The sequence below is a fragment of the Ambystoma mexicanum genome, chromosome 6q, assembly GCF_040938575.1.
Source record: "Ambystoma mexicanum isolate Mex_15411 chromosome 6q, UKY_AmexF1_1, whole genome shotgun sequence".
NCBI classification, from domain to species: domain Eukaryota; kingdom Metazoa; phylum Chordata; class Amphibia; order Caudata; family Ambystomatidae; genus Ambystoma; species Ambystoma mexicanum.
The window spans coordinates 855,689,146-855,716,052 of record NC_090937.1 but is presented as its reverse complement, the minus strand read 5'-3'; the positions used below and the strand labels follow the sequence as shown (position 1 = coordinate 855,716,052).

The 26,907-nt window shown below is 43.3% G+C and overlaps 1 protein-coding gene across 1 annotated transcript in view; it reads right to left on the bottom strand.

Moving 5' to 3' along the window:
- Positions 1 to 26,907, bottom strand: part of KLHL2 (kelch like family member 2) — an 864,825-nt gene that overhangs the window by 32,533 nt on the left and 805,385 nt on the right. Inside the window, exon 14 of the mRNA XM_069631381.1 lies at positions 25,135 to 25,278. Coding sequence (XP_069487482.1) covers positions 25,135 to 25,278 — 144 coding nt within the window. The remainder of the gene's footprint in view (positions 1 to 25,134; positions 25,279 to 26,907) is intronic.

Genomic DNA, 26,907 nt, shown 5'->3' with positions numbered 1-26,907 from the left:
ATTTGTACACATTTGGTATCTTGGAGTGCACGTTTGAAATTAGTACATTATAATGTGTTAAATAGAACACACTTGACACTATTAAGATTACAGAATTAACCTGGCCAGGCCCAAACACTGTCAGAGATGTGGGGAGACAGATGCTTCATTCTTTTATATGACATGGCAATGTACGCAGCTGCGTCAGTGTTGGGATGCAGTAGTGGATAAGATTCACGAAATGGGGGTTATGTGGATAAAAGGGACACCATTGGTGTGCCTATTGGGACACTTTCTCAGGCGTAAAACAAGGACACAACTTAACAAAATGGTTGACTTGCCCCTTGTATTGGCAAAGATGCGTATAGCTTTGGCTTGGTTTAATCCGATTGGACCTGCTATACCGGGCTGGTCGAAACACCTGCAGAAATGGGCGAGTGCAGAATTAGCAGTTTTGACCAGATTGGAAAATATGTACTCTGATATCAATATGTCAAACCAGTCAGAACGGGTTTTGTTAGATAATCTCATATACCCCTCAGAATGAAAAACCCCCATGAAGTTCTTACTATTTAATTGTCACATGGTAAAGCTATGTTAAAATGACTTGGATGGTTTACCATGGTGTCTTGATAAATGCATTTATGTTGCTAGATCTGATTATACCCTATAATTGATTTAGAGGTGTTTGACCATGGGGTGGAATCACTATCTTAATAAACACAGGGCTTGCCTTCACTTTGTTACTGACACGTACAACATACTCCTATATTGCTGTTGTAATTGGATTAGGAACATATACAATAGATCATGTTCTAATAGTCTCATTGTATTATAATCCTCTAGTAACCGCAGTAAACAAATGGTTTGATGATCTTGATGTCCTGTTCGATGAGGTTTTCTGTAAAGGGCCTAAAGCAAAAGTAATTTTAGGGGGTGACCTTAATTCCAACTGTTTGCAAGTTCCCCTCATTGAATTACAATCTCCATTGCAAAATCAATCTATGACGAATAGTAAAAGAGGGGTTCTCTTTCACCTCTTTTTTGAGCGCTGGAACATTGTTTTGCTTCCCTTTCTCTTAAAAGAGAATGTCTATACATGGTCTCGAAATAACAGTAAATCATGCATTGACTATATTGCAGTATCTGAGGAATTATCTCCAGGTTGTACGGGAGTGGAAACTGTCATGATTGAATTGAGTGATCATTGTATCTTATATCTAGAAATCCAATTAACCATCCCAACCTTGATACATGATCCACTTAGCATGTTTCTCTTGGATGATCGACCAGGTGCTTCATTGAGATGGAATGTGAAAACGTGCAGGAAGTTAAATACGATCATTAAAATGTTCAAACTGAACTGCATGAATTGTAATGAGCCAATCAACAAAGGCACTATAACAACACCACAGAATACAACCATTATTAAAACAGCACTTATATACCTGGTTTTACTTAAATCAAAAGAAAAAGAACAGCCCCAAGTTGTTGATTTACTTGCCGCTAGAATTAAAAATCTAAAAAAACGGGATATTGTGCAGTTAGCCAAATGGGATTGTCTAATGCTGAATATCAACTCACAAAAAGAAAAGCAATCAACACATACCACAATAATATAAAAAACTATAGAATCTACCTTCATCATTCAACAAACCAAACAATGATAGCATCCCTGTGTGCCAATGATAGGCGATCTACGTGGGCTCTTTTAAGGGGTAATGAACATTCACGAACTGTTGAACAATCCTCCAACATCAGTGCAGAAATATGGACACATTTTTATAAAGAAAAATTTGCATTACCCGAAAGATTCTCAGAATCAATAACCACGCTTAAGCACTACTCAGTAGAAGAATTCAAGGGCTGGTCTGTAGAGGATATTATATGGGCCCTTGGAAAGTTAAACAATTCAAGGGCCCCCGGCCCGGACTGTATTCCACCCTGTGTACTAAAAGAAAACCTTCAACTATGGGCCCCGATGCTTAAACTTCAATTTGATGAAATCATTAGGACATCCTGTATTTCACCTTCATGGTTGCAATCTGTTATAGATTCCATTCATAAGAAAGGCGTTAGAACAAACCCCGGCAATTTTTGTCCTATTGCCTTGATTGATGCAAGTGCAAAGACCTTTGCGGTTTTACTACTACAGCAACTAAAAGAGATTAAAAACCGTCTTGCAATTCTTTCACCATTTCAGATTGGCTTTCGTGCTAGAATGGGAACTGCGCTGAATACGACCGTCTTGGCGCATCTAATTTCCAAAACGAAAATTCCAAACATGGGTGCCCTATATATGGCATCCGTCGATTTATCCGCAGCATTTGACTACATGATTAGGAATCTTCTTTGGGAAAAGCTTAATGCGAAAGGGATACCACCTTACTTAATTGCGATGCTAGCCAAGTTGCACCAAGGCACTTCATATCTGGTTCATATTAACAATTCGGGTGCAACAACAACTCCTATTCCAACTGAAGTGGGGGTTAAACAGGGTTGCAACCTGGCGGCTAACCTGTTTAACCTCTACCTCTCTGATATTGAACAAATATGGAAATCTGAGATCACCTATCCAGCAATATTGGGGCATCTACGGATTCCCTGGATTGCATTTGCGGATGATGTGCTAAACTTTGATCGCACACCATATGGTTTACAAAAAAAGCTTGTAATATTTGTGGAATACCTATACAAACATAACTTAACATGTAACGTGGAAAAATCAAGCATCTTTATTCTAAAAAATAGGAAGAAGAGAATATCTACAATGAATTGGTCAATAAACTCTATATCTATGCCTATTAACTTAAATATGAGATACTTGGGTTATGATGTGATAGATTCCTCCTCAAGAAAAACCTGGGTACTAAACTTAAATGCTAAAAAAGCGGCCTTAGGGACTCAGATGTATTTATGAAATATTGCAAATTCTCATTAGCACCACTCTCGCAATTTTATATGCTGAAAGTGGAAGCCATTTTATTATATGGACTTGTGTGGACTATGTGTAATATTGATGCAATTTTGGATCAAATTCAAGGTCAACTATGGAAATCCACACTAAGATTGTCAAACTCTTTACCAAACTGTATATTGCGACAGGAGCTAGGCATTTCGGCTCTATCAGTGAGATTTCACTGGCGACAGGTAACAAATTATGGTAAAATGTTGTTCCCACCTCCCCAATCGCTCTACGAGGAATTCCTAATTATGATTAAGAATCGAGTTCCGATCTCGCTAGTCACTTTCTCAAATTCGATGATTAATAAACTGGATGAATGTGGATTAAAACCACTAGATCTGGAATATCGCTCGGCTTATGTAAAGAAACGATTATATGAGCATGATTGGATAATCACTTTGAATGATATGCATTCAAAAAAATTATATTCTGAAGCAGCCAAATTCACCACCCTCAGAATACCTCGTAGAGCGTATCTATTAAAATTTCCGGCTAATACCTATCGCAATCTGTACTTAAGATTTAAGCTCAATCAGTTCCACACCCTCGAAAAAACAGTGAACTGGAATACGCAATCTTCGATAAGGCAGATTCCATGGTGTAGATTTTGTAATGAGAAAACCTGCATAGAAAACTTAAAACATCTAACCATGTATTGTGTACATTTTGAGGCCCTTAGAGACTCTCTGATTGGTCCTAATGTATTAGGCATGACATAAGAAGCCAGATAATGGTGCTGGAAGAATTTCATGTGGGAATATTCGTTTGAAGCAATCCTTTTATTGTGCATATTTCTTGAGAATTTGGTGTTGGAATTAGATAAGAAGGAAAAAATTCTACACTAGACTAATGAATTATTATTCTGATAAATGCACTGTGTCTCCAATTAATATCTTAAATCTTATACTTGATTGAAACTATGAATGTCAATCATTTTTATATGTATAATGAAATTAGTAATGAATGTAATCTTTTTTTATGGTGTTGTAAAAGTTTGTTAATCAAACTAATAAAACAACTTTTAAATAAAAAAAGAAAGTGGGAGGTGGTGGTGTTGCATGTGATTCCCAGATTGTATGTTCATGTGACTGTCTAAATTACAATAATCTGTGATTTGATAACTGTATTGTTGTAATTATCGTTCTTTGAAAGTGTTAATAAAAACATGCTTTTTTTTCTCCAAAAAAAACTGCAAAGGGGATAGAACGCAACCTTGGTTTCCCTCCGCTTGATTATGAAAGTGTTTGTACAGTCCTATTTCCAGCCATAAGATACATGGGATGAGGTCTGCGTTTAAAGTTGCATTATTATGCTAAGAATCCCATCTTCAATCCCCATGTCACTTAGTACTGCCTGCAGTAGTTCCATATTGACTAGTCATTGAAGGCAAGGTATAAAATACCTGGTTCCACCCCACGGTACTTGTTTCATTGTACCCACAGAAGGTTGCAACCAAAGATGGCAGTCAGAAAGAATATTGTGGCCCTCCACTCCACCCACAGTTAACCCAAGATGAATTTACCTAAACCTTTCAGTGAAATGCCACTTAAAGAAGTATGTCTATAACAATGAGGATCAGACCTCGATCAATTTTTGAAAATGGGAACTATAATAACAGAAGGCCATGATTCTGGTACAATCCATATGGTTAGAAGTGAATAAAAGGCATTAAAACAATCGAGGAACCCATAGATCAGGAGTGTGTGGCGAGCCATCAGTTAACCAATCTCTTCAACAATTCTTTTAAGTTCTTGCAAGTCCAGTTCGCTGGCTAAATGGTTAAGCTCGGAAACCCAACCCCAGTCGAGGTCCAGAGCTACTCACTCCTCCATACACTTTACAAAAGTGCTCAGAGCATTGGTGATCAGAAATGTTACCATCATGTCTTCATCAGTTGGATTAAGTGGTGAACCATGGGTGCCACATTCCAAAAGTATTTTGAGTCTTGATTAGTACATAAAAAATGTATTTGATCAGACGCTACTCATTTTGCAGATGCTTTGCCCTGAGAAAATTAATCTCTTCATTAAGTTTGCTCTGTCATATACATACCTTTCTGAATCTTCCTTTTTAGGAACCTTTAGCAGTTCACTTTTTGTAGAAAGACACCTTTGTTAAAGAAAGGAGCTTTCTGAGACTGGAATTGGCTCTTATTTCCGACAATAAGAAATCTTCTGTTGACTATCTTGTGAGAAATCAAAAGCTTTTGTCATGCATATCGCTTCAGCCTCATACTTGAGACAGTCTGTTAAAAATCTAAAACCTTTGTTACACATCCTATCCAAGATCTTGCCTTCAGTGACTTGGTTCCATTTCAGCCTTCGATAACCACTACATTTGGAGACCACAGTATCCCCCTTTTCATCCCCCTTTTTAAAATCCTGTGGGCCAATTATCGCAGTTAAAACTAATGGATAATGTTCACTCTCAAACCTGTTTGGACAGTCATATCTTGTATATGTCACCAGTCACAGACTGCTGATAAAATAGGTTTTTTAATAAAAATGTTATTTATTGTTTTCAAACCAAACATCATAACGCCCCTCGAAACTGAGAAGACAGCGATCCGTAAACCACCCACTATCACAAATATGGCACCATTCCAAAGAGATGTGGCCCAAATAGACTGATTTTTGGCACATTCCCCAAGTCCAGGCTTCTCAATTTAAGTCACAGGTGCAAGTGCGCTACAGTCAAAGACCGGTCAATACCTACCACTTGCTTCCCCAATCACCTTGTTCACTTATCAGCCCCTATATAACCATCAGACTCATCATCCGTCTCTGAGGCCCCTCCCTGTACCTGTCAAAGAAGGTATAATTTGTATGGCCCCCATATTCTCTTCGGCCTGGCACTGGGGTGCACCATTGTCCCATATTCCGTTTCCATTTCATTGCAATACAGAATGTTGTTTTTCCAAAGATCAACACTGAGTGGCTTGTTCCTTCCCCACCACATTGCCACCCTTCAGTAAGTCAGAAATAGCAGCAGTCCCAGCAAACTCCTCACATGGCTAGCAAAATCCCTTTGTGTACCCCAGCAGGGACAACTTTGGACCAGGATCTGCTCGTTCCCCGATAATATCGCTAAGCATCCCCATCCCACGTACAGAAAGTCCACCAGAGAGGCAGCACAACGTACACATTCATCAACCGTCTCCGGAAATAATTTGTGCAGCATTGCTGGGGTATAATAAAATTGATGAAAATACTTAAAGTGTATCAGCTTGAATCAACCATTTATAGCAATCTTCCTGATTTGGGCGCAGCAATATTTACACTTCTCAACATTGATACCCCCTCTCAGTACCCCTTCCTATTTCCCCTGAGCCGAGTCTGCCCATTGCTCCCAGCCATTCTTTACCTTACCATAAAGGTTGCAAACCAACTTCCTGATGTCGTCCAGCCCAATCACCCCATCCAAGATGCTTGCCACTTCCGGCTGCACCGAAAAGGTTAAGAACTTATCTTTCAGGGAGTTCCTATACATAAACAAATCCAACGGTGTGCATTCCCCTCGCTACCTAAACTCATCCACTGAGAGAAACTGCCCCATAGGGAACAAGCCCCAAATTACATGATACCCAACTTTCACATAAAGTGTACAAATCCCCATTCACTTGTCAGCGGTATAGTCGGGATATGACTCACCGGCAGCCTAGGTGAGTAAAGAACCTCCCTCTCCCTTTCTTCTCATTTCACACACAGACTCTGCATGTCAACTCTTCCATATTCCTAGATCTAGAGGCACTATCCAGAGCCAGCAGAGCTGGAGCTGTCAAGGCCCTCTGGAGTTCTGCATGCCTCCTTTCCATACCCTCAACATACCAGTATGCCAGGTAAGACGCCTGTGCCACCAAATAATACACCTCAAAGTCTGGCAATGCCAGTCCCCCCTTTTCCAGGGGTGACATGCAGGTCTCCCACTTAACTTGAGGCTGTTTCCCAGCCCAAATAAATTGAGACATGACTTTCTTCACTTCCCTAAAAGAGTGCATTCAAAAATTGATATAAAAATCAGGGTATCAAGACCATCTTAACCATCAATATTCTCCCTTAGAGAGAGAGAGAGAGAGAAAGAGAGAGAGAGAGAGAGAGAGAGAGAGCGGTAGCCCCATCCACCGCCTGGTCTCCACTCCAGCCTGTTCCGGAACTCTCATATAGTTACGTTGATACAATACTTCAGGTGATCTAGCCACATCTATACCCAAATAACGGGTATAGTCCATGTTCCATTGAAAATTCAAACCATCCCCATATAGCTTCATGCAGGCATTTTGCAGGAACAACACTGATTTCGTGGGGTTGACCTTCAAACCAGAGTAGTCCCCAAAGCCAAACACATCCCCCATAATTGGCAGAAGGTTGGTCTACGGGTCTTGCACAAAGATCACCATATCATCAGCATACAAGGATACCACCAACTTGTGACTATACAAGTTTCCGCCCCTATGTATATGTTTATCCCTAAGTAATTCTGCCAATGGCTCTATCACCAAGGCGAACAGTAGTGGTGAAAGGGGACTGGAGGAGTATGCTGACCGTTCACCCTAAGCATAGCCATAAGCTGAGCGTAAAAGAAGGAGACCAAAGACATAAATTCCTCACCCAACCCCATTCTTCTCAACACTGCAAACATAAAGGGCCACTCAACCGAATCAAAGGCTTTTTGGCATCTACCAGCGCCGCCACCAGAGAGGCATCCCAGGGCATCACTGATAGTAGCCTGAACATGCAGAGCAACCCATATGAGGAGGAGCGACCCAGGATAAACCCAGACTGGTCTGATCGAATGAGTTTACCCATCAGTGGAGCCAGTCACGAAGCCAACAGTTTAGCCAGAATCTTACTGTCTGTATTAATAAGCGATATTGGGTGGTATGAGGAACACTCATCCGCCTGCTTCTCAGGTTTTAACAATATAACCACCACCATCTCCCGCATGGTCTCAGGCAGTTTCTTCTCCTGCAGGGCCCGCTGGTAAATTTCTAACAAATGCGGGGCCAAAACTGTTGCATAATGTTTGTAGAAATCAGCCCTAAGACCATCAGGCCTGGGCGATTTCCCCAATGTCAATTCCTTAATAACCCCCAATATATCTTGCAAAGTTATAGGCCGGCACATTGGCTCCCTTTCCATTGGGTCACACCAATAGAGTGCCACCTAGTCCAGGTACTCCTCCAAGTTTCACCGGCGACCCCGTGCCCGTGAAGCATATAACTGTGTGTAAAATTCCCAAACTACTCACACAATATCACCGTCAGTTACTTGGTGAGTCCCTGAGCGTCCTTGAGTACAGCAATGTGGCTGCTCCAAGTCTGCGCCTTAGTCACCCGTGCTAGCAATTTACTGGGCCGGTGCCCCTCTCCATACTGCCGGAACCCAACCGCCTTAGCCAAGAACATCACCTCCTGATGGGCCACATTGCAAAACCTTTCCAGCTCCTCTCTAACTCTGCTGTTTGAGTGGATCGTTCTCTTGATCGAGTGCCCTCTGAGTCCACTGAATCACTTTCGCACTGTCCGCTAGCTCCTTCCTAATCACCTTTAGCACCCCTAATTCCTTTGATAAACATTCTCCTCGCACCACACACTTAAAGATTTCCCATAACACCAAATAAGAATCAACTAAGCCCACATTTTCCCAGGAAAAGTTCTCTATGACCTGCATAAGGGCCTCCCAAAACACCACATATGTCAAGGCCTCCCACTTAAACACCCACATTGGTTTACAATACACCTTCCCTGGAATACTAACCTCCAGCAGCACTGGCGCATGATCGGACAGTGTGTGAGCCAATATCTCCACTCCATTAACCCATCTCATCACCGCCTCTGATACCAAGAAGTAGTCCAGCCGAGAGGTGAAATGATCCAGAGAGGAATGAAAGGTATACCCCCTATATGAGCCATTCCTGATCCGCCACACGTCTCTGAGCCCCTAGGGTCAGCACATTTCCCCCAACTGGCCCGTGGCCCTGAAGGCCCACCTAAGGGCCCTTGGAGGATAATAACCTACTAGGTCTCTGCCAATCTGGCTTCAGAACAAGACACAGTACAGAAACGGCCCTTCTGGATTTAAAAATCCAAATGAACGAAGCCAAAGATAAAGGAGACTTGGCCATCCTTCTGTTATCAGACCTCTCCGTAGCGTTTGATCTTGTTGATCATCAGATCCTCACAGATCACCTGACCACAGCCGCTGTCTTCTCCACAAACGCCTCTAACTGGATCTAATCATTCCTTTCAACCGTACAACCAGGGTCTTCGCACCCCAGCCTCAGCTGCCCCATTATCCATCTACTGTGGAGTACCTCAAGGCTCATGCATCTCTCTGACACTCTATAACATCTTCACAAAGCTCCTCTTTTATCGTCTTCATTACATTGGTGTCACCTACATGAATTACGCAGGTGATACCCAGGTTCTCATTACGCTGACTGGATGCTATGAAGATGACTCCAAACTGATAAACAAAATCTACCTCGAAATACAGGCGTGGATGGCTGCCCATAGTTTGTGTCTTAATGATGATAAGACGGAGCTGCTGATCGTCAGATCCCAAGCACGTCTGAACAAACCTGACACTGGGTACATGTCCTTCAATATTGACGGGGACACCATCAAAGTGGCCAAGGAGGTTAAAACATTAGGCGTCTACTAGACTCTACTCTTTCACTTAAGAAACAGGTGAATGCCACTGCGTCACCAACAGCTTATACCAATAAATTGATTAACTCCTGCAAACCATACTTGTCCCCTAATAGTTGCTTAAGTCTAGCCAGAGCATTAGTCTTATCAAAGCTTGACTACTGTAAGACTCTCTTCTTAGGCTACACAGACCGCATTCTCAACCGACTCCAGGTCCTATAGAATAATGCTTTGAGATCAGCACTAAACATCCCCAGGTCTAACTATATCTCTACCATTAGACAGGATGCCCACTGGCTCCCGATGTGTGACAGAATCTCGCTCCGCACCCTAGTCATCACTCACGCCCCTAAATATCTGGCATACAAATTCTCCAGAAACCAGCCGGCCAGACCCACTAGATCATTCTACTAGCACTGCCTCAATATCCCGAGGTACAACTAAAAATGGCCGGTGGTGCCAGCTTCCCAGTGTTGGCCACCAAATGCTGGAACTCTCTCCCTCCTACTATAAGAGCTGAACCCTCTTTCTGGTCTTTCAGAGCTAAAGTGAAAAACGGGCTCTTCAATAAGTAACATTAATTTGCTCCAGGTCAATCAGACTCCTACTCTGCTGAAACCGTTAAAACCCAACACTTTTTCATATTGTATTTCTGTATTTCTTGTACTGTTGACCAAACTGTAACCTCCGGCAACAACTCTATGCTCTTATATGTGCAACCCCTGCTGGGAGCCTCCGGTGTCAGCCCACATCGGGGCTCAGACCTTTCCTGCCACAATGCCTCTGCCCGACACCACAGACCTCCTCACTCTCAGTGCTGCCAGAGCTCACCCGCCACCAGTATTAGGCCGCTGCACACCTCCCGGCAACCAGTGGTTACATGCCAAGTGTCACCCTCAGCGCTCCAACGCCGCACAGCCTCCTTGTTGCTCGCACCGGGGGAAGTGACCTTGGTAGGACTGCTGCTCCCGGTTGCCCCCTCTGGCCTCAGCACTCTCCTCCTATACCGGCAGCTGTTCCTCCCAGTCCCAGAGTGCTGCAGAGCCCAGGCCCCAGTGAGCCTCCAAGCCAGCCACAATCTTTGGTGTCGGTGCATCTTCAGACCCAGAAAGTGCACTGTCTGGATCAACACATTTTACTCATTTGAACATACAGGGGTTGCTGTTATAATAACACAGGTGTGAGCAGGATAATGTCTGGATTTGCAAGGGTCACACGCAAGCTCACAGAATGACTGCCATCTTGGCTGGGCTCTCTGGCGCCCTCCTGCTGATTAAATAGTTGATAGGGTGTGCAACCAATCTGCACCTATCAGTAGGAGCTGCACTCAACTACAGGGCTCACTGTTGTTTGAACACCCACTTTTCTTGTTGATTGACAAAAATGCACAGATTATCTACAAGCTATAGCCGCCATGTTAGAAGCCATCCACAGCACATACAAGTTTGCAGAGCACCCACAAGCCCAACCACGAGTGATTAGAGGAACCTCCTCCATTCTAATATAATTGTGTCCATATTCTGTCAGGATTAAAGGCTACCAACATGTTCCAATAAGTCTATTTTACATATCATACACTTACTGATTTAAGACAATTTGAATATTCATATACTGTTCACCCTTTTGCCAGAAATAGGTTCTGCATGTAATCTTGACCGAACTGGCCTAAAGAAGATGTCCATGCTATGTTCGACACTGTTTACCAAGAGGTTTGGCCAGAATTGTTAAACCTACATGTCTACACTTACAACAAACCATTATTTTAACACATCGCAGAACCTTGATAATGCAATTCACCGACATAATGTAACTTTCTGCTACCCCATCATCATCCTTGCCACAGGGAGTTCTGTAATACTTAATTTCTTCTGTTGGTGGCTGCAGCACCAAGAGGAAATTAAGTATCCAGCATGTGCTATCAAAGTAAATAAACAAGCTCATTCTATGGCTGTCATCACCTTGTGAAGTAAGCAGCTCTGGTTACAGAGGTTGAGAAAACTGTATGTAGCTGAGATGCAGCGTAATCCAGAGAGATTTTCTGCACCTTCATGCATCCCTGAACCCACATTCATGAAGAATTGGACAGTTTAGGGTTAGGATAGTCCCTAAATCTGGTTCATTTACCACTCCCATAGAAGTAAAGGTAGCATCAGATGGATTACCGTAAAAGTAATCAGATAGCCCGAATGATATGAATAGTATGTTGGCCATAAGCAAATCGCATCATGTGATAAACTTTACAAACCAAGACACCTGAATATGACCATAGGGAGTCCATTTTGTAAAAGCCGGCCATTTTGTTTTTCTTTTTAGTAAAACGCTTTGCAAAGTATATTATATGCTTTAGACTCACACACGGTTCGAGGCCGCAGCTTGAACTCTGAAATACTAATGTAGGCAGGAATGTAGAGCCATGCAAAAATACATTGTTTTCCCTCTCACTGAGGCCTTGAAGCTGTGCAGAAGCCACGCCTAATCAGTAGTGCAGGTGCCAGTTTGTCTTGCAAGCTCTGTTGTAAAAGGCAGTTAAACATGAATTATATGCAACTAACGGTGCTCCTTCACAAAAAATGGTATTTCTGCCTCAGAACTGTCTGACCCTTAGCTCATGAGCCGCAGCAAACAGATAATGTTGTATGGAATGTTTCTCTGCTAAGAACAAGATATCCTTTCTGTGCCAGCGCTCCATGTTCCTCATAACAGAAAAGTGTCTCTGCAGCCTTTGCTAGAATAACTAATGTTTAGTCTAAATGTAGACGTGTCATGAACTGTCAATTACCGAACCCTAGCCTGAATGACATGTATAAGGGCGGGACGTACCGCATTAACAAATGATGAGGTATTATGTATATATATGACTGCTTGAGCACTGCCTGTGCTCTCTCGCATCTCACGGTGTCTGGGAACACATGTTGTGAGGCGTTGAGACCCAGTCGGCTGACTGAAATACTTTGAATAAAACCAGACTTGTTTGGAAATTGAACTTCACGACTGACGTGTCATTGGTTATTGTGCCTTATTTCCATATAATGGGCTAACAAAGATGGCGCCCGAATAGGGACCCTTTCTGTGATGCGCCATCGCATATGTTGAAGGCCGTGACGAGGTCGAGGACGGGGCGCCCTTGCAGAAGTGATTAGAAACTCCTCTGCAGATCTGGACACAGCCAATCGCTGATCGACGAGCAGCGGCCAGAGTGCATCGAGGCGAGGGTCCTGGAAGCGAGGCAAATTGAGCCAGACACGCGGTCGTGACGATTCTTGGTTGTGCCTGTATATGGGCGAATTGTGTCCTGAGAGACGAATTGGTTGATCAGGTGAGTCGTGCCCCGATTCTTAAACATCCTGATATTGGTTGAGAGTTGCACTTGCAAGTACAAACACACAGGTTAAGAAAAGGGTAAACGTTAACCATGTCTGGGAAATTGTCTTCCTGTCTATTGAGTTTTTTTCACTGCGGTAGACAATCTTTGGAAACTGGCCAGGTCGCGCCACGCGAGGGGTCACCAGCCCATGAGATGTACATAAAATACGGAATAGGGGCAATAGTGTTTAATGCGGTTTGGCATAGGCATGCCTGACGTGTATCAGACCTTCAGTGGCCAAATAATGGGAATTTTGAATTAGCGCGTATAGACATTTAGAATCTGTTTTGCTACGGAAAAAGGCCAGACCTGCAGCGTTCGACATTGTAAGAGACTGGAGGAAGGAAGCGAATCTACGCTTGAAAAGTAGAGAAAAACATGCACGTAGACATAAATCAAACATAGAAAAAGTGCTAGAGCATGATCAGCAGAAGCATACAGAAGCTATTAGGAACATGGATAGGGCCTTCCAATTAGACGAGACATACAGAAAATATATCATTCACAAGATTTGCATACATCAGATGAACTGATAAATAAAATATTGAATGAGCGAAGGAATGAACATTTAAGCACTGACCCAGTTGCACCGCCTCCTTATGTACCCCCTCCTGTTGCTATTTCTATTCCCACGATCCCATCTGCACCTGCAGTAGCCGTCCCATCTGCACCCATGGCATCATTTCCTCCACCTCCTTCAGAGCATGAGTTATATGCTTTAGCTGGTAGTTCTATATCAATGGGGCCCAGAAAAGGAAGTGTTAGACTGACTCTAAATATGATTAGCAAGGAACTGAAAGACGATCTGAAACAGTGGGCTGAGACCTATATTGATGATAGCGATGAAGTGGCAGTGCAAAGTTCTATATGTGATCATAGAGGCCTTGGCTAACAACAGGTATTGTTAGAATGTATGGGAGATTATCTTGTTATAATATGGAGTGATATGACTGTTACAGTGGTACCGCAAGAGTTGCGTGATTTGATTGCCCTTTCCAATATACAAGATAATGCGGCGAAAGTACGAGAACATGTAGGGCGAATATTTCTGAGAACTTGATCGATTGCATAAAGAGATAATGAGTAAAAGCGAACCGCATATGTCAAATGTTCAGCAATGGTTTCTCCCGCCGTTGAAACACGTCAGTGAAGTGATGCGAATTTGTACGCGAGATGCGCTCAGATGGATTACGGATACCGCCATTTCCTTGATTGAAGTGCCTGATACGTTTAGTCAGTATACACCAGAGATGCAGAGAAAGGTGTTACAAGTTATGGTGGAGTATTTGCAGGATGAATGTATGAAGAAAAAGGTGTGTTGTCCTTCTGATTTAATGACGATTTATAAAAGAGCATTTTCGCCTGACACCGGAACAACTGCTTTCTCTCTTGATTTGGCTTTGCTGCTTAATAGACAAACAGAGGTAGAATCCCCTACTTTGCATTTAGCCACCCAAAAGTAGAAGTTGCCGCTGATGGAGCGATTCCAGCGTGAACGAGAGAAGCCCATTATATCACACAGTTTGTACATGGTCCCTTTTCTAGGCAAGAAGTGAATACGATAAAGCAGACCGTTCCTGACATTAGAAAAAATCTGGCAGGCTTCCATAAGGAAATTTAATCCGTTTTAAATTTGTCTGTTTATACGCTAAGTGACATTGATTTATTGTTCCCTGTGATTCTTCCTGCAGAAATATGGAAATACATTCGAAGTATATATGATGCGCCGATGTTAGGCGATACATGGGAGAACCTGATTAGAATTGATAGCGAAAGAAAGGCGAGGGAGAAGCCTCCACAAGTAATTTTGACTTTGCCTCTACGGATAGTAGAGAAATTGAAAACATTAGTGCCTGAGAAGAGAATAGTTTGGGATAAATTGACTGCTTGCTTAAAGGACAAATCAGAAAGAGCGACAGATTATTTTAACAGATTTGAAGATGTATTTGCAGACTTTAATGGTCAAGATCTAAGTACTGAACCTGGTAAGAGATTGTTTGTTGATAATTTTGTGCGAAGATTATTACCGAAAATTCAAACATTAATAAGGACATCTGAAAGTGCATGGCAAGCAAAATCACAAAGCGAAGTATTACATATGGCCCAATATTATGAGAATCGAGTAAATTCAGAGAAGGATAAGGAAATAAGGGAAAAAGGAGATTTGAAAACCAGAGTGTTATTGCAACAGGTAGCAAAAAATAATAGAGGTGGTGGAAATGCGCCATCTAGAGTTCCATTTGCCTTACCATCCAACATGGAAGGGGGTCCAATAGGTATAAATCAATGTGCAATGCCCACACTTAGAAATGGGACTATTTCGAGAAGACCATTTAGAGGTAGACCAGGAATAGCAGGTCCGAATAAAAATCAGTTGAAGCCACAATTTCAGAATAATCAGGTTAATCAAAATCAACAACAGAACACCATGAACAGTGGAAATGTTTTTGATAATCCCTCCAATGCATACAACTCTGGAGACTTTACATCTGATGATGTACTGTTCCATTAGGACAGCCCGAAACAGGGGTTGGAACCAGTGCCTATTCCCGTTGACCAGAAAGGGCCCTACGTAGAAATGAAAGTTGGGAATAGGGAGCACATTTTTCTAGTGGATACAGGTGCACAAAAATTTTCGATTGATCATCAGCGGGTTCCAAACATACCGCTGTCAGGGCATTAAAATGTCTCAGTAGGGTTCTCAGGTACACCAGTAATTAGTCCAGTTTCACAACCAGTGCCAATTACAATAGGTCCATTTACGGAATCATGCCCGTTTCTCTTGACGACAAATTGTTGCGATTGAATCTATTGAAAAAGTTAAATGCGGTAATTCATTGTTCGCCTGATAGAGTGTATTTGAACATTTTGCCACAAAAACTCCTGTATCGCAATTTGTATCCATGCCGTTGCCGAATGAATTGTGTGAAGTACCAGCTTGTATATGGGCAGTGAACGATAGTGTTGTTGGATGTTTGAAAGTAGAACCAGTAAAAATTGTTTTGAAGGAAGGAATTACATTAGCACGTATTCCGCAATACAACATTTCGAGTGAAGGTGAAAAGGCATTGAAATCTATTGTGTCAGAATTAATTGCTGGAAATGTAATTGAAGACATTTCTGTTAGTGTTTGTAATAGCCCGATTCTTCCAGTTTACAAGAAAGGAGGTAATGATATTCCTTACCGTTTTATAATTGATTTACACGCCGTTAACAAAGTAGTTGATCCCCAATTCCCGTCAGTCCCCGATGTAACCACGATATTGACTTTGATTCCTGCTTCGGCATCAGACTTCAGTGTGATTGATTTTAAGAATGCGTTCTTCAGTGTTCCCGTACATCCAGACAGTAGATATTTATTTGCCTTTACATTAGGAGGGCGCTCATTTACATTTACACATATTGCACAAGGCTAGACTGAAAGGCTGAGTATTTATAGTAGGGCATTAAAAGAACAACTGGATATGCTTGAATTACCATCAGGATGTATATTGTTACAACATATAGATGACCTGCTTATAGCAGCAGACTCAGAGGACATTTGTAAAAAAGGAACTGTCACACTATTGACACATTTGGTGGCATACGGTCACAAGGCGTCATTGAAGAAATGTCAGTATTGTCGAGAGGAGGAGGCTTATCTCGGCTACCTCCTATCGAAGGAGGGAAGAAGATTAACACTAGAACGAGTAGAGAGCATCTCTGATATGCCTATTCCAAACACGCAGAAGGAAGTCAGGGCTTTCATTGGCATGGCTTCATATTGTAGGCAGTGGATAGCGAATTTCTCGATGATTGTAAAACCGATAGTGGCATTGACAAGAAAGGATGTTACCTTACCCTTGCCATGGAACATGGAGTGTCAAGAAGCTTTTGACCTGCTCAGAGCTGCATTATGTTCAGCTCCAGTTTTGGGCACGCCAAATTATGAGAAGGGTTATATGTTGTTTGTGCATGAGAAGGATGGATGTGCTTTGGCTGTTTTGACTCAGGAACACGGGAGCAGAAATAGACCATGCGGTTATTTCTCTTCCACGCTGGAGACTCTTGCATGTTATGTTATGTTATGTTATGTTATTTTGTATTTATATAGCGCCTTATATATCATTGGTATGGTCTGAAGGCACTGGTAGGTTGAACGCCCTTGGGAACCGAAGATCGGGTCAGTAGAGAGAGTAGAGAGAGTCCAAAGGTGCGTGTGCGCACCAGGTATGTGTGCAGCTGGTGCGGAATTCGTGAAGTAGCTGCTTCTTAGCGGTAGGTGTGGTGGTTGAGAGATCAGGAGTATGTGTTCGCTCTGGCAGGATTTATCCAGACCGAGTGTGGCTGCGTTAGGCCTGAGGAGAACGCCTGGTTGGGGGGTGTGAAACCAGCAGTGTTTAGAGTGATGGGGAGTGAGCAGGAGATGTTGATATGAGAACAGTTATACCGAATGGTGTCATAGTATCTCTGTGTTCTAGTTGAGTGGTGGTGTAAGGAAGAGAGTAAGCGTGGGGTGTGGTATGATATATGCTCTTTCAAATGTTCCCTGCACGCCAAAGCAAATTATGTATGTCGCGCAATTCTATGCGATCAAGTCTGTTCTATGCACTTTTATTCATTTCAGGCATTCAAGATTGCCCTACACACTCGGGTCTGCTCGACACACTCACGCACTCTAGTCCACCTTGCATGCTCTAGTCTATCCCTCGTTCTCCAGTGTGCCCCACGCATGCACGCCTGTATTCTATACGCATGCGCTCCTGTCTTCCCCGCGCATGCACTCCTGTCTACCCTGTGCATGCACTCCTGTCTGCCTACGCACTCATCTGCTCTGTACACTCATCCGCTCTGTACGCTCATCCGCTCTGTACGCTCATCCGCTCTGTACGCTCATCTGATCTACACGCTCATTCGATCTACACACTCATCTGGTCCACATACTCATCCGCTCAACATACTACTCATCCGCTCTACGTTCTACTCATCCGCTCTACGTACTACTCATCCACTCTACATACTAATCCGTTCAACACACTCATCCGCTCTACATACCTATCCGCTCCACACACTCATCCGCTCCACACACTCATCCGCTCCACACACTCAACCGAACCACACACTCGTCCGCTCCACACACTCGTCCGCCCAACACACTCGTCCGCTCAACACACTCATCCAATCTACACATTCGTCCAATCTACACATTCGTCCAATCTGTACACTCGTCTAATCTACACACTCATCTAATCTACACACTCATCCGGTCCACACACTCATCGGCTCAACATAGTACTCATCCGCTCGACATACTACTCGTCCGCTGTACGTACTCATCCGTTTCACACACTCATCCGCTCTACGTATTTATCCGCTCCACACACTCATCCGCTCTACAAACTCATCCGCTCCACACAGTCATCCGCTCCACACACTCATCCGCTCCACCCAGTCATCCACTCCACCCACTCATCCGCTCTACGTACTCATCCGCTCTACATACCCATCTGCTCCATGCATTCATCCGCTCCACACACTCATTTGCTCCACACACTCATCCGCTCCACACACTCGTCCGCTCCACACACTCGTCCGCTCCACACATTCGTCCACTCCACATACTCGTCCGCTCCACACACTTGTCCAATCTACACATTCGTCCAATCTACACACTCGTTCAATCTACACACTCGTCCAATCTACACACTCATCTAATCTACACACTCATCCGGTCCACACACTCATCGGCTCAACATACTACTCGTCTACTCGACATACTACTGGTCCGCTGTACGTACTCATCCGTTCCACACACTCATACGCTCTACGTATTTATCCGTTCCACACACTCATCCGCTCCACACACTCATCCGCTCCACACACTTATCCACTCCACCCACTCATCCGTTCTACGTGCTCATCCGCTCTACGTACTCATCTGCTCTGCATACCCATCCGCTCCACACACTCATCCGCTCCACACACTCGTCTGCTCCACACGCTCGTCCAATCTACACACTCGTCCAATCTACACACTCGTCCAATCTACACACTCATCAAATCTACACACTCATCTAATCTACACACTCATCCGGTCCACATGCTCATCAGCTCAACATACTACTCGTCCGCTCGACATACTACTTGTCCGCTGTACGTACTCATCCGTTCCACACACTTATCCACTCTACGTATTTATCTGCTCCACACACTCATCCGCTCCACACACTCATCCGCTCCACACACTCATCCGCTCTACACACTCATCCGCTCTACACACTCATCGGCTCTATTTACTCATCCGCTCTCCACACTCATCCGCTCTCCACACTCATCCGTTGCCCACACTCAGCCACTCTCCATACTCAGTTGCTCCACACACTCATCCGCTCCCCACAGTCATCCGCTCCCCACAGTCATCCGCTCTACACATTCATCCGCTCTCCACACTCATCCGCTCTCCACACTCATCTGCTCCCCACACTCATTCGCTCTCCACAGTCATCCGCTCTCCACACTCGTCCGCTCTTCACACTTGTCCGCTCTCCACACTCGTCCGCTCTCCACACTCATACGCTCTGCACACTCATCCGCTCTGCACACTCGTCCGCTCTGCACACTCATCTGTTCTACACACTAATCCTCTCTACACACTCATTCGCTCTTACACGCTCATCCGGTCTAAACGTTCATCTGGTCTATACGTTCGTCCGTTCAGTATAGTCATCAGTTCTACGCACCCCTGCGTTCTATTCGCTTCTCTGTATTTACGTACTCATCAACTCTACACGTACTCATCAACCCTACACACTCGTCCGCTCTACACACCCAACCGCTCTACACACTCATCGGCTTTAGTATGTTCATCTATTCTATACACTCATCCGATCTCCATACTCATTTGACCTATCTAGTCGTCTGTTCTTCCACTCATGCACTCTTCCACTTAGTGCATTCATCTGTTCTATACGCTTCAACCATTCTAACTATTTCATCCATGCCATTCACTTCGTTCCCTCCTCATTCATTATGTCCATTTCATCAGTTTAAATCTCCTTACTTTCCGAATGATTTATTCATATTATCCACTTCACTGTTTTGATCTACATTACTCGTTTAGTTCTGTTTGTCTTTCTAGTTTATATTCAAGTTTATTAGCTGTCAATTTCTCGCATCAGGTAGTTTGTTGGGTCGGGGTCATTGTGATGCTGTTAGTTTGGAAAACCGGTTGGTTTTAGGGGAAGAGCCAGGTTTTCAGTAGTTTGCGGAAGGATGCTAATTCCTCAGTTAGGCGGATGTGGGGTGGGAGCGAGTTCCACAGGGTTGGGGCCAGGGCTGAGAATGATGATCTGCCTAACCTGACTGAGTTTGTTTTAGGAATTACTAGGAGGCCGGCTGAGCTTGATCTTAGGGTGCGAGTGGGATGATAAGGAATTAGCTTGTCTTGAAGATATTGAGGTCCAGTTTTATGCAGTGCTCGATGGGAGAGGCATAAGGTTTTGAAAGCCACCCTACAGGCTACAGGAAGCCAGTGCAGTGTCTTAAGGGCTGGGGAGACGTGGTCTCTCAGACCGAGTGCAAGTAGCATTTTGGCCGCCGCGTTTTGTGCCCTTTGAAGTTTATTCAGTTGGTAGGCATGGATTCCGAGGTATAGGGGGTTTGCGTAGTCCAGTCTTGATATAACGATTGATTGGACCGCGGAGAGTCTGTGGGAAATGAGAGATATGGAAAGATGCACCTAAGGGTTTTAAGGTGGTAGTGGCAGGACTTTGAGACATTGTTGACTTGGCGCGAGAGTGTTAGGTCAGAGTCCAGGGTGCATCCAAGATTTTTCACTGAGTTGGAGGGTGTCGGTGAGTTGCCCATGGCAGGTGGCCAGGGTAGTGGGTGCGGTAGAAGATCGGAGTTGCCGCAAACCATGATTTCCGTTTTGGAAGGGTTTAACAAGAGGTGGCTATGGGTCATCCAGAGTTCTATGTTAAGGAGGCAGGATGCCCGGTCCGGTTGTTAGTTGGGTTTCGAGTTCAGGAGTTTTAGAATTAGTTGAGTGTCGTCGGCGTAGTTGTAACACAGGATGTTGTGTGAACAGATTATTGGTGGGAGGGTGATCAGGTAGAGATTGAACAGGAGGGCGGATAGACATGCTCCTTGTGGGACTCCCGTGTCGACTGGTCGGGCTTGGGAGGTATAGCTGGAGAGTGTCGTTATTTGGTGCCTGTCTTTGAGGAATGAAGCTATCCATTTAAGAGCGGTTCCACGAATTCCTAGGGAGTGGAGGCGGTCTAGGAGGATTGAGTGATTGATCGTGTCAAAGGCAGCCGATAGGTCGAGAAGGATTAGTGCGGCGCATCCCGCGGAGTCTGCTGTCATTTTAAGGTCATCCCAGATCGAGGTTATGGTGGTTTCAGTTCCGTGACCTGTTCTGAAACCTGATTGGGCAGGGTCTAGGGCTTCGACAAAGGCATTTAGTTGAGAGTAGGCGGTTCGGTCAATGAGTTTGGTCGTGATTGTGACGGGGTCGGGACGGTTGTTGTACAAGCCGGATTGGTGAATTCGGAGATGATTTTGTGGAGTTCTTTGCCACGTTGCTTGCGAGTTGTTGCTGCAGCTGCAGCGTCAGTAAAACAAACTGAGGGGATGGTTTTAGGTCTCGCTTTAACCGTGATGGTACCCCATTCAGTAGACGTTCTTTTAAATAGAACGCAAATGCAACATCTCACATCCGCCTGACTAACGAGATATGAAATTGTCCTATTTGCACCGCATATTCAAATTAAGAGATGTTGCGCTTTAAATCCGGCCGAGTTATTGCCCCTCCCAGAGAAAAAGGGACTGAGAAGCAAGTATCACATGATTGCTTAATCACTACTGAGCAATAGACAAAAGGAAGAATTGATTTAACTGATACCCCCTTGAAAGAGTCAGATTGAGAACTGTTTTGTGACGGTTCTTGTTTTAAATTACCGAATGGCACATCAACTGCTGCTTATGCCATTACTACACTGAAAACTATTGTAGAGAGCAAACGAATCCCATATAACTCAGCACAAGCTGCGGAAATAATAGCATTAGCTAGAGCCTATGAAATTTCTGCAAACCTTAGTGTAAACATTTATACTGACAGCCAGTATGCTTTCGGGGTGGTCCACAATTTTGGCCGCCTATAGGCTGAAAGGGGCTTCCTGACGTCACATGGAACTAAGAATCAACATGGCACTTTGATAGCGAAACTGTTGTCAGCACTTGCACTTCCTAAGCGGTTAGCAATAATGAAAGGTGATGCACATAAGAAAATAACGTGTAATGTAGGAAAGGGAAACGCATTTGCAGACCGAATTGCGAAACAAACTGCCATTGATTTACACACAAAAATGTATGTCGAAACAGCAGAAAACGTGTCCTGCAAGATAGAGGACGGAATTGAGACAGTCAGAGAGATATTAACATAAGCCACTTCAGAGGAAATAAAACAATGGTCCGAGGGTCCAGCAGAATTAGATCTTGAGGGTTGTTGGGTGGAGAAAGAGAATAATAGATGGATGTTGCCAAATGCCTATGTTATGGCAATGGTTACGATAGCCCACAATCCGACACACATATGTGCGGAAATAAATGTCACAGCACCTCGATTCTGTATGGTGTAATGGAAACATAAAGAAAACTGCAAAGAGATTGATTCAGAATTGCATGGTGGCTTGTTTACAACATAACATTGGAAAAGGATCAGCAACACCAGTAGGAAGTTTTGGCCCCGCTTCTATGCCTTTTGAAGTCATCTATTTTGACTTCATAGAAATGGAAAGATGCCAGAACTATAAATATGTCCTCGTAGTGGTGTGTGCGTTTAGCAAATGGGTGGAGGCCTATCCCCTGAAAGATTGTTCAGCCATGTCAACAGCGAAATCCATGTTAAAAGAATATTTTCCCAGATTCGGGCTGCCCCATGTTATATGGTCCGACAATGGCCCGCATTTTATAGCGGGCGTGATATTACAAATGTATGCAGGTCTCCGAATCGATAAGCGATTCCATTCAGCCAGACACCCGATGAGTATCGGTTTGGTAGAACGCCAGAACGGTATTTGGAAAAACAAGTTAGCGAAAATTTGCACCAAAAACAATTTGCTCTGGCCAGATGCATTGCCACTAGCTTTGCCATGTATGGGTACATCTGTGCAGGCAAGGACTGGCCTCTCCCCATATGAAATAATAATGGGGAGACTAGCGAATGTCTGGAATGTGCCACGTCCAAAAAGATTGAGGGAAGTTGAATTTCCATTGTTCATTGACTATTGTAAACAGTTGACTCAAAACTTGTGTTTGATTCATCAGCAGGTTCAGGAGGCTCTTCCTGTCAGATATAAGGCCCAGGACATTGTCTGCAACCGGGAGACTGGACATTGGTTAAGAACTTTGAAAGAAAATCTTCGCTTGCACCGTGCTGGAAGGGTCCCTATCAGGTGTTGCTGGCTACACAGACTGCGGTCCGAGTGAATGGTCGAAAGCATTGGATCCACGCAACACACACGGAAAGAATCCTGTTTCCTTTGCCACATGAAAAAGATACCGATAATCCTGACGTCGAAAGTAAGACAGCCGTGATCGATCTCAAAGACATTGCCGAATTTCAGCCAGAAGTCCTTCCTAAGCCCTAGAAAAGGCCTGGGGAGATTGCAACAAAAATTGAAACATCAATATTACCTCAACATTGTTCGACTGCTGCGTCATCATCACAAATTGCATCACCGACTGGCACTGTCTTTGCATCTGCTGCAAACAACGACAGTCCATTGTTCATTGATCATACCGTACCTGGAGCTGTAAGGTACACTGTGCATTCACAAAATCAGAAGTAATTAGCAGTTTTTGTTTCGCCTTTGTTTCTAGCTCACGGATAGAGCTGGGAATGGAGGCCTTGGGAAAGGGAGCGTATGAGCTGTATCGGATGAGAGCTCTGACACTCGGTTTCCTGGTGCTATCAATGAAAGTGTCTGCATGAAACCTGCCTCCAAGTGCAACTCCTGGTATGACTCTGTTCTGGCCGCTCTGAGACCCAAGTGCAGAGCAGATGAGCGGAAGTGGCAGGCTTTCATCCCATCTTCTGACAAACTGGCCTGCCGCCTGCTCCAAAGGCAATACAGACTCTCCATCTGCTCGAAGAAGAGGGCCTATATCCAAGCCTGCATCTCTGCGGCCACTAGCCCCTGGGCCCTTCCTCCTTCTCCCCTACTGAATTTTATGACCCCTTCCCTGAGTGCCACTACGCCCCTGCTCATTCCTCCACCACTCCCCCCCACTCCTGCACTTCTTGTTACTGCACTTGCACGATGCAAGTGTCACAAGGTCTAGTAGGACCGTTATTGTTGTTCATCTCACCTAATGCCCCCCTTCTTTGCCTTGAGACACCTGGAAACACTTTTTCCTGTATTGGCTGTATATCTAATGCTGCAGAGTTAATGCTTTTTCACCAAGTATGTTTGTTTTCTCTTTCTTTGACTCTTGGTCGAATGGACTGACACCAAATCCAGGGAACGTAGTTTAGTCCACCTTGCTGAAAGACCAAAGTTAGACCAACTGATACAGTAGATTAAATACATGTGCAGATTGAATTGCTTCTCAATATTATTGAAGAAGATTGATCTGTCCATCTAACTGTGTTTGGAGGCAGGATAGCAAAGTTTGTTCAATCTTTCAGGATTGCTGATTTTAGTTTTGGCAGAGGGGAGCATGCTAAAAACAATGGTGTAACATCTTTATACCGCAACATAATCCCAGTGAATAGAGTGCAATGCGTTTCCTCACTACAAAGTTGACAAATATTATGTGCATCCATTTCCTGAAGAAAAAAGGCTTAACAGAATCCTGGCTTCTTTTTTCCATGCTGATAAAGGTCCTCTGCTTCTGACATTCACTTTGTAAGTGGGGTGGGTTCATGCTCCTACAAAGACGTTTTTTGACTGTAGCAATAACACATACAAATAAAAGTGAACCATATCAAGGAATTCAATATTACCACATTAACAAAAAATAACAATTGTCCCAAAACCACAGGTTTACCTTCAAATGAAAGATACACAATAGTACACATTTCAACAGGCAAAGTGTGTGAAACACTAGCAATTAAGAATTTTTTAAAGTGGAAAATATGTTTCTATTGTACAAAGGAAGGGGAACACAACATTAAGTTAGTCTTCTTACCTGCATAGCTCCTTCCTGTACTCATACAAGATGGCAGTAGTGTCCATTTATCAGTTGTTGGGTTATAATATTCTGCTGAGGCCAAATTACAGGACCCATCATCACCGCCAACTACATATAAGAAGCCTTCAACAGCACACACCCCTACACATAAAATATAACAGTCCAGTCAACACTAACATTGGTATAATTTTGCAAAAAAGAGAGCAGATTAGTAATTCATATAACAGTAAAAAATATCAAACAAAGGATGGGCTAGTACTCCTCTGCGCTCACCACCATAGATTCAAACAAGAAAGAACATCATTTATATATTAAACAAATCCTATTTTGTTTAGTGTGAATAGGCAGCATTGGTTCTAGATTGTGACTCTAGGCCCAATGTCACATAAATTAATTGCTTCAAACAGATGTATCTTCCCAATGCGCCAGACACTAGATAAATAGGAGTCCGCTCCAAAAAAAACCAACCGAAATTGGCTGATAAACAATTGCTATTTAATTTTCAGCTGCTGCCAACACGTGTTTTGACCTTGAACCACAGGTGTTCAGCAGGGCATTCAGAGCATTGTTTATTAGCCAGATTGGAGGACTCCTATTCATATAACAGTGGGTGTTAAACTATTGAAATTACAATCAATGGGATAATTTATTGTTGTACCCTTACACATTTCATCTGATGGTTACTTGTCAATTTCGATTTTTTTTCATGAACAGATGACATACAAAGACATCCATTAAAAAAACATGTAAGCATAATTGTTTCATTGAGAAAAACACTGTAAACTCTTCAATTGCCAGAACATTGAACGAAGAACGTGACAAATGGCAATTTGACAAAGGACTTAACACTGTCTTTTTTTTCAAATGTTATCCAAAAAGATGTTTACAAAAAACTAGTATCACAACGTGAGAGGACCATTATGTGTGTTAGCATGTACATTCTACTTTGGGTGACATGTCAGCTTTTAGAAAGGAATGACACTGCAAACCCAAGCAAACCTTGTAAACATCATCTGTTCTCTGACACAAACACCTTTATTTACAGTATACTCTGGATCACTACAAGGTATGTGTCATTACATTACGTTTCTTCAAACACTACTGTAAAGTGGTAGGAAAAAATAGAAAATAATGTAACCATATAATGAATTCACCTACAAAACCAAAAACTATTTAGGCAATAAGGCATGGTGTCAAGGGTCGCACGAGGTGGGAATGACCATCTGTCCGAGTTAAAAGACCAAGGGAATGCAAGGACTCTTAATTAGGTTGACAGGAAGTTACCACCTGCTATTGCTTTATACTAAATTCATTATTTCCATTAAAAGGGCACAACAACTATGGTGCCTTTCTTGTGAGTAAATATGATTTGCAAGTGGCATCCAAAGTTTGGTTCAAATGTTTTTTTAAGAAGATGGCCACTATGCAAATGGTAAAGAAAGGTTTAGGAGGAGCACCATTTCCATTTACGTGGAGGCACATAAGGGAAGACAGTGGCATGCATCGGGGCAAAGAGAAGAAGAAAAGTTGGCAGGTACAAATGTTTCGGTTTTATTTAATTGGGGAAAGTGACAGGAGGTGGGGGGTGTTGGGAAGCAGGAAGCGAGCCAGAGCAGCCAACAGCTTGTTCAGAATGTAGTCTTAAAAGGTTTTCCTTTGAGGAATGGATTTTGTATGAATTTGGTATGTTTTTGTATTATGCATAACTAAATGTACTTACATAAAGGAGTTTTTCAAGGAATTATAGGGAAAAGGTATAGGTTAATGTAT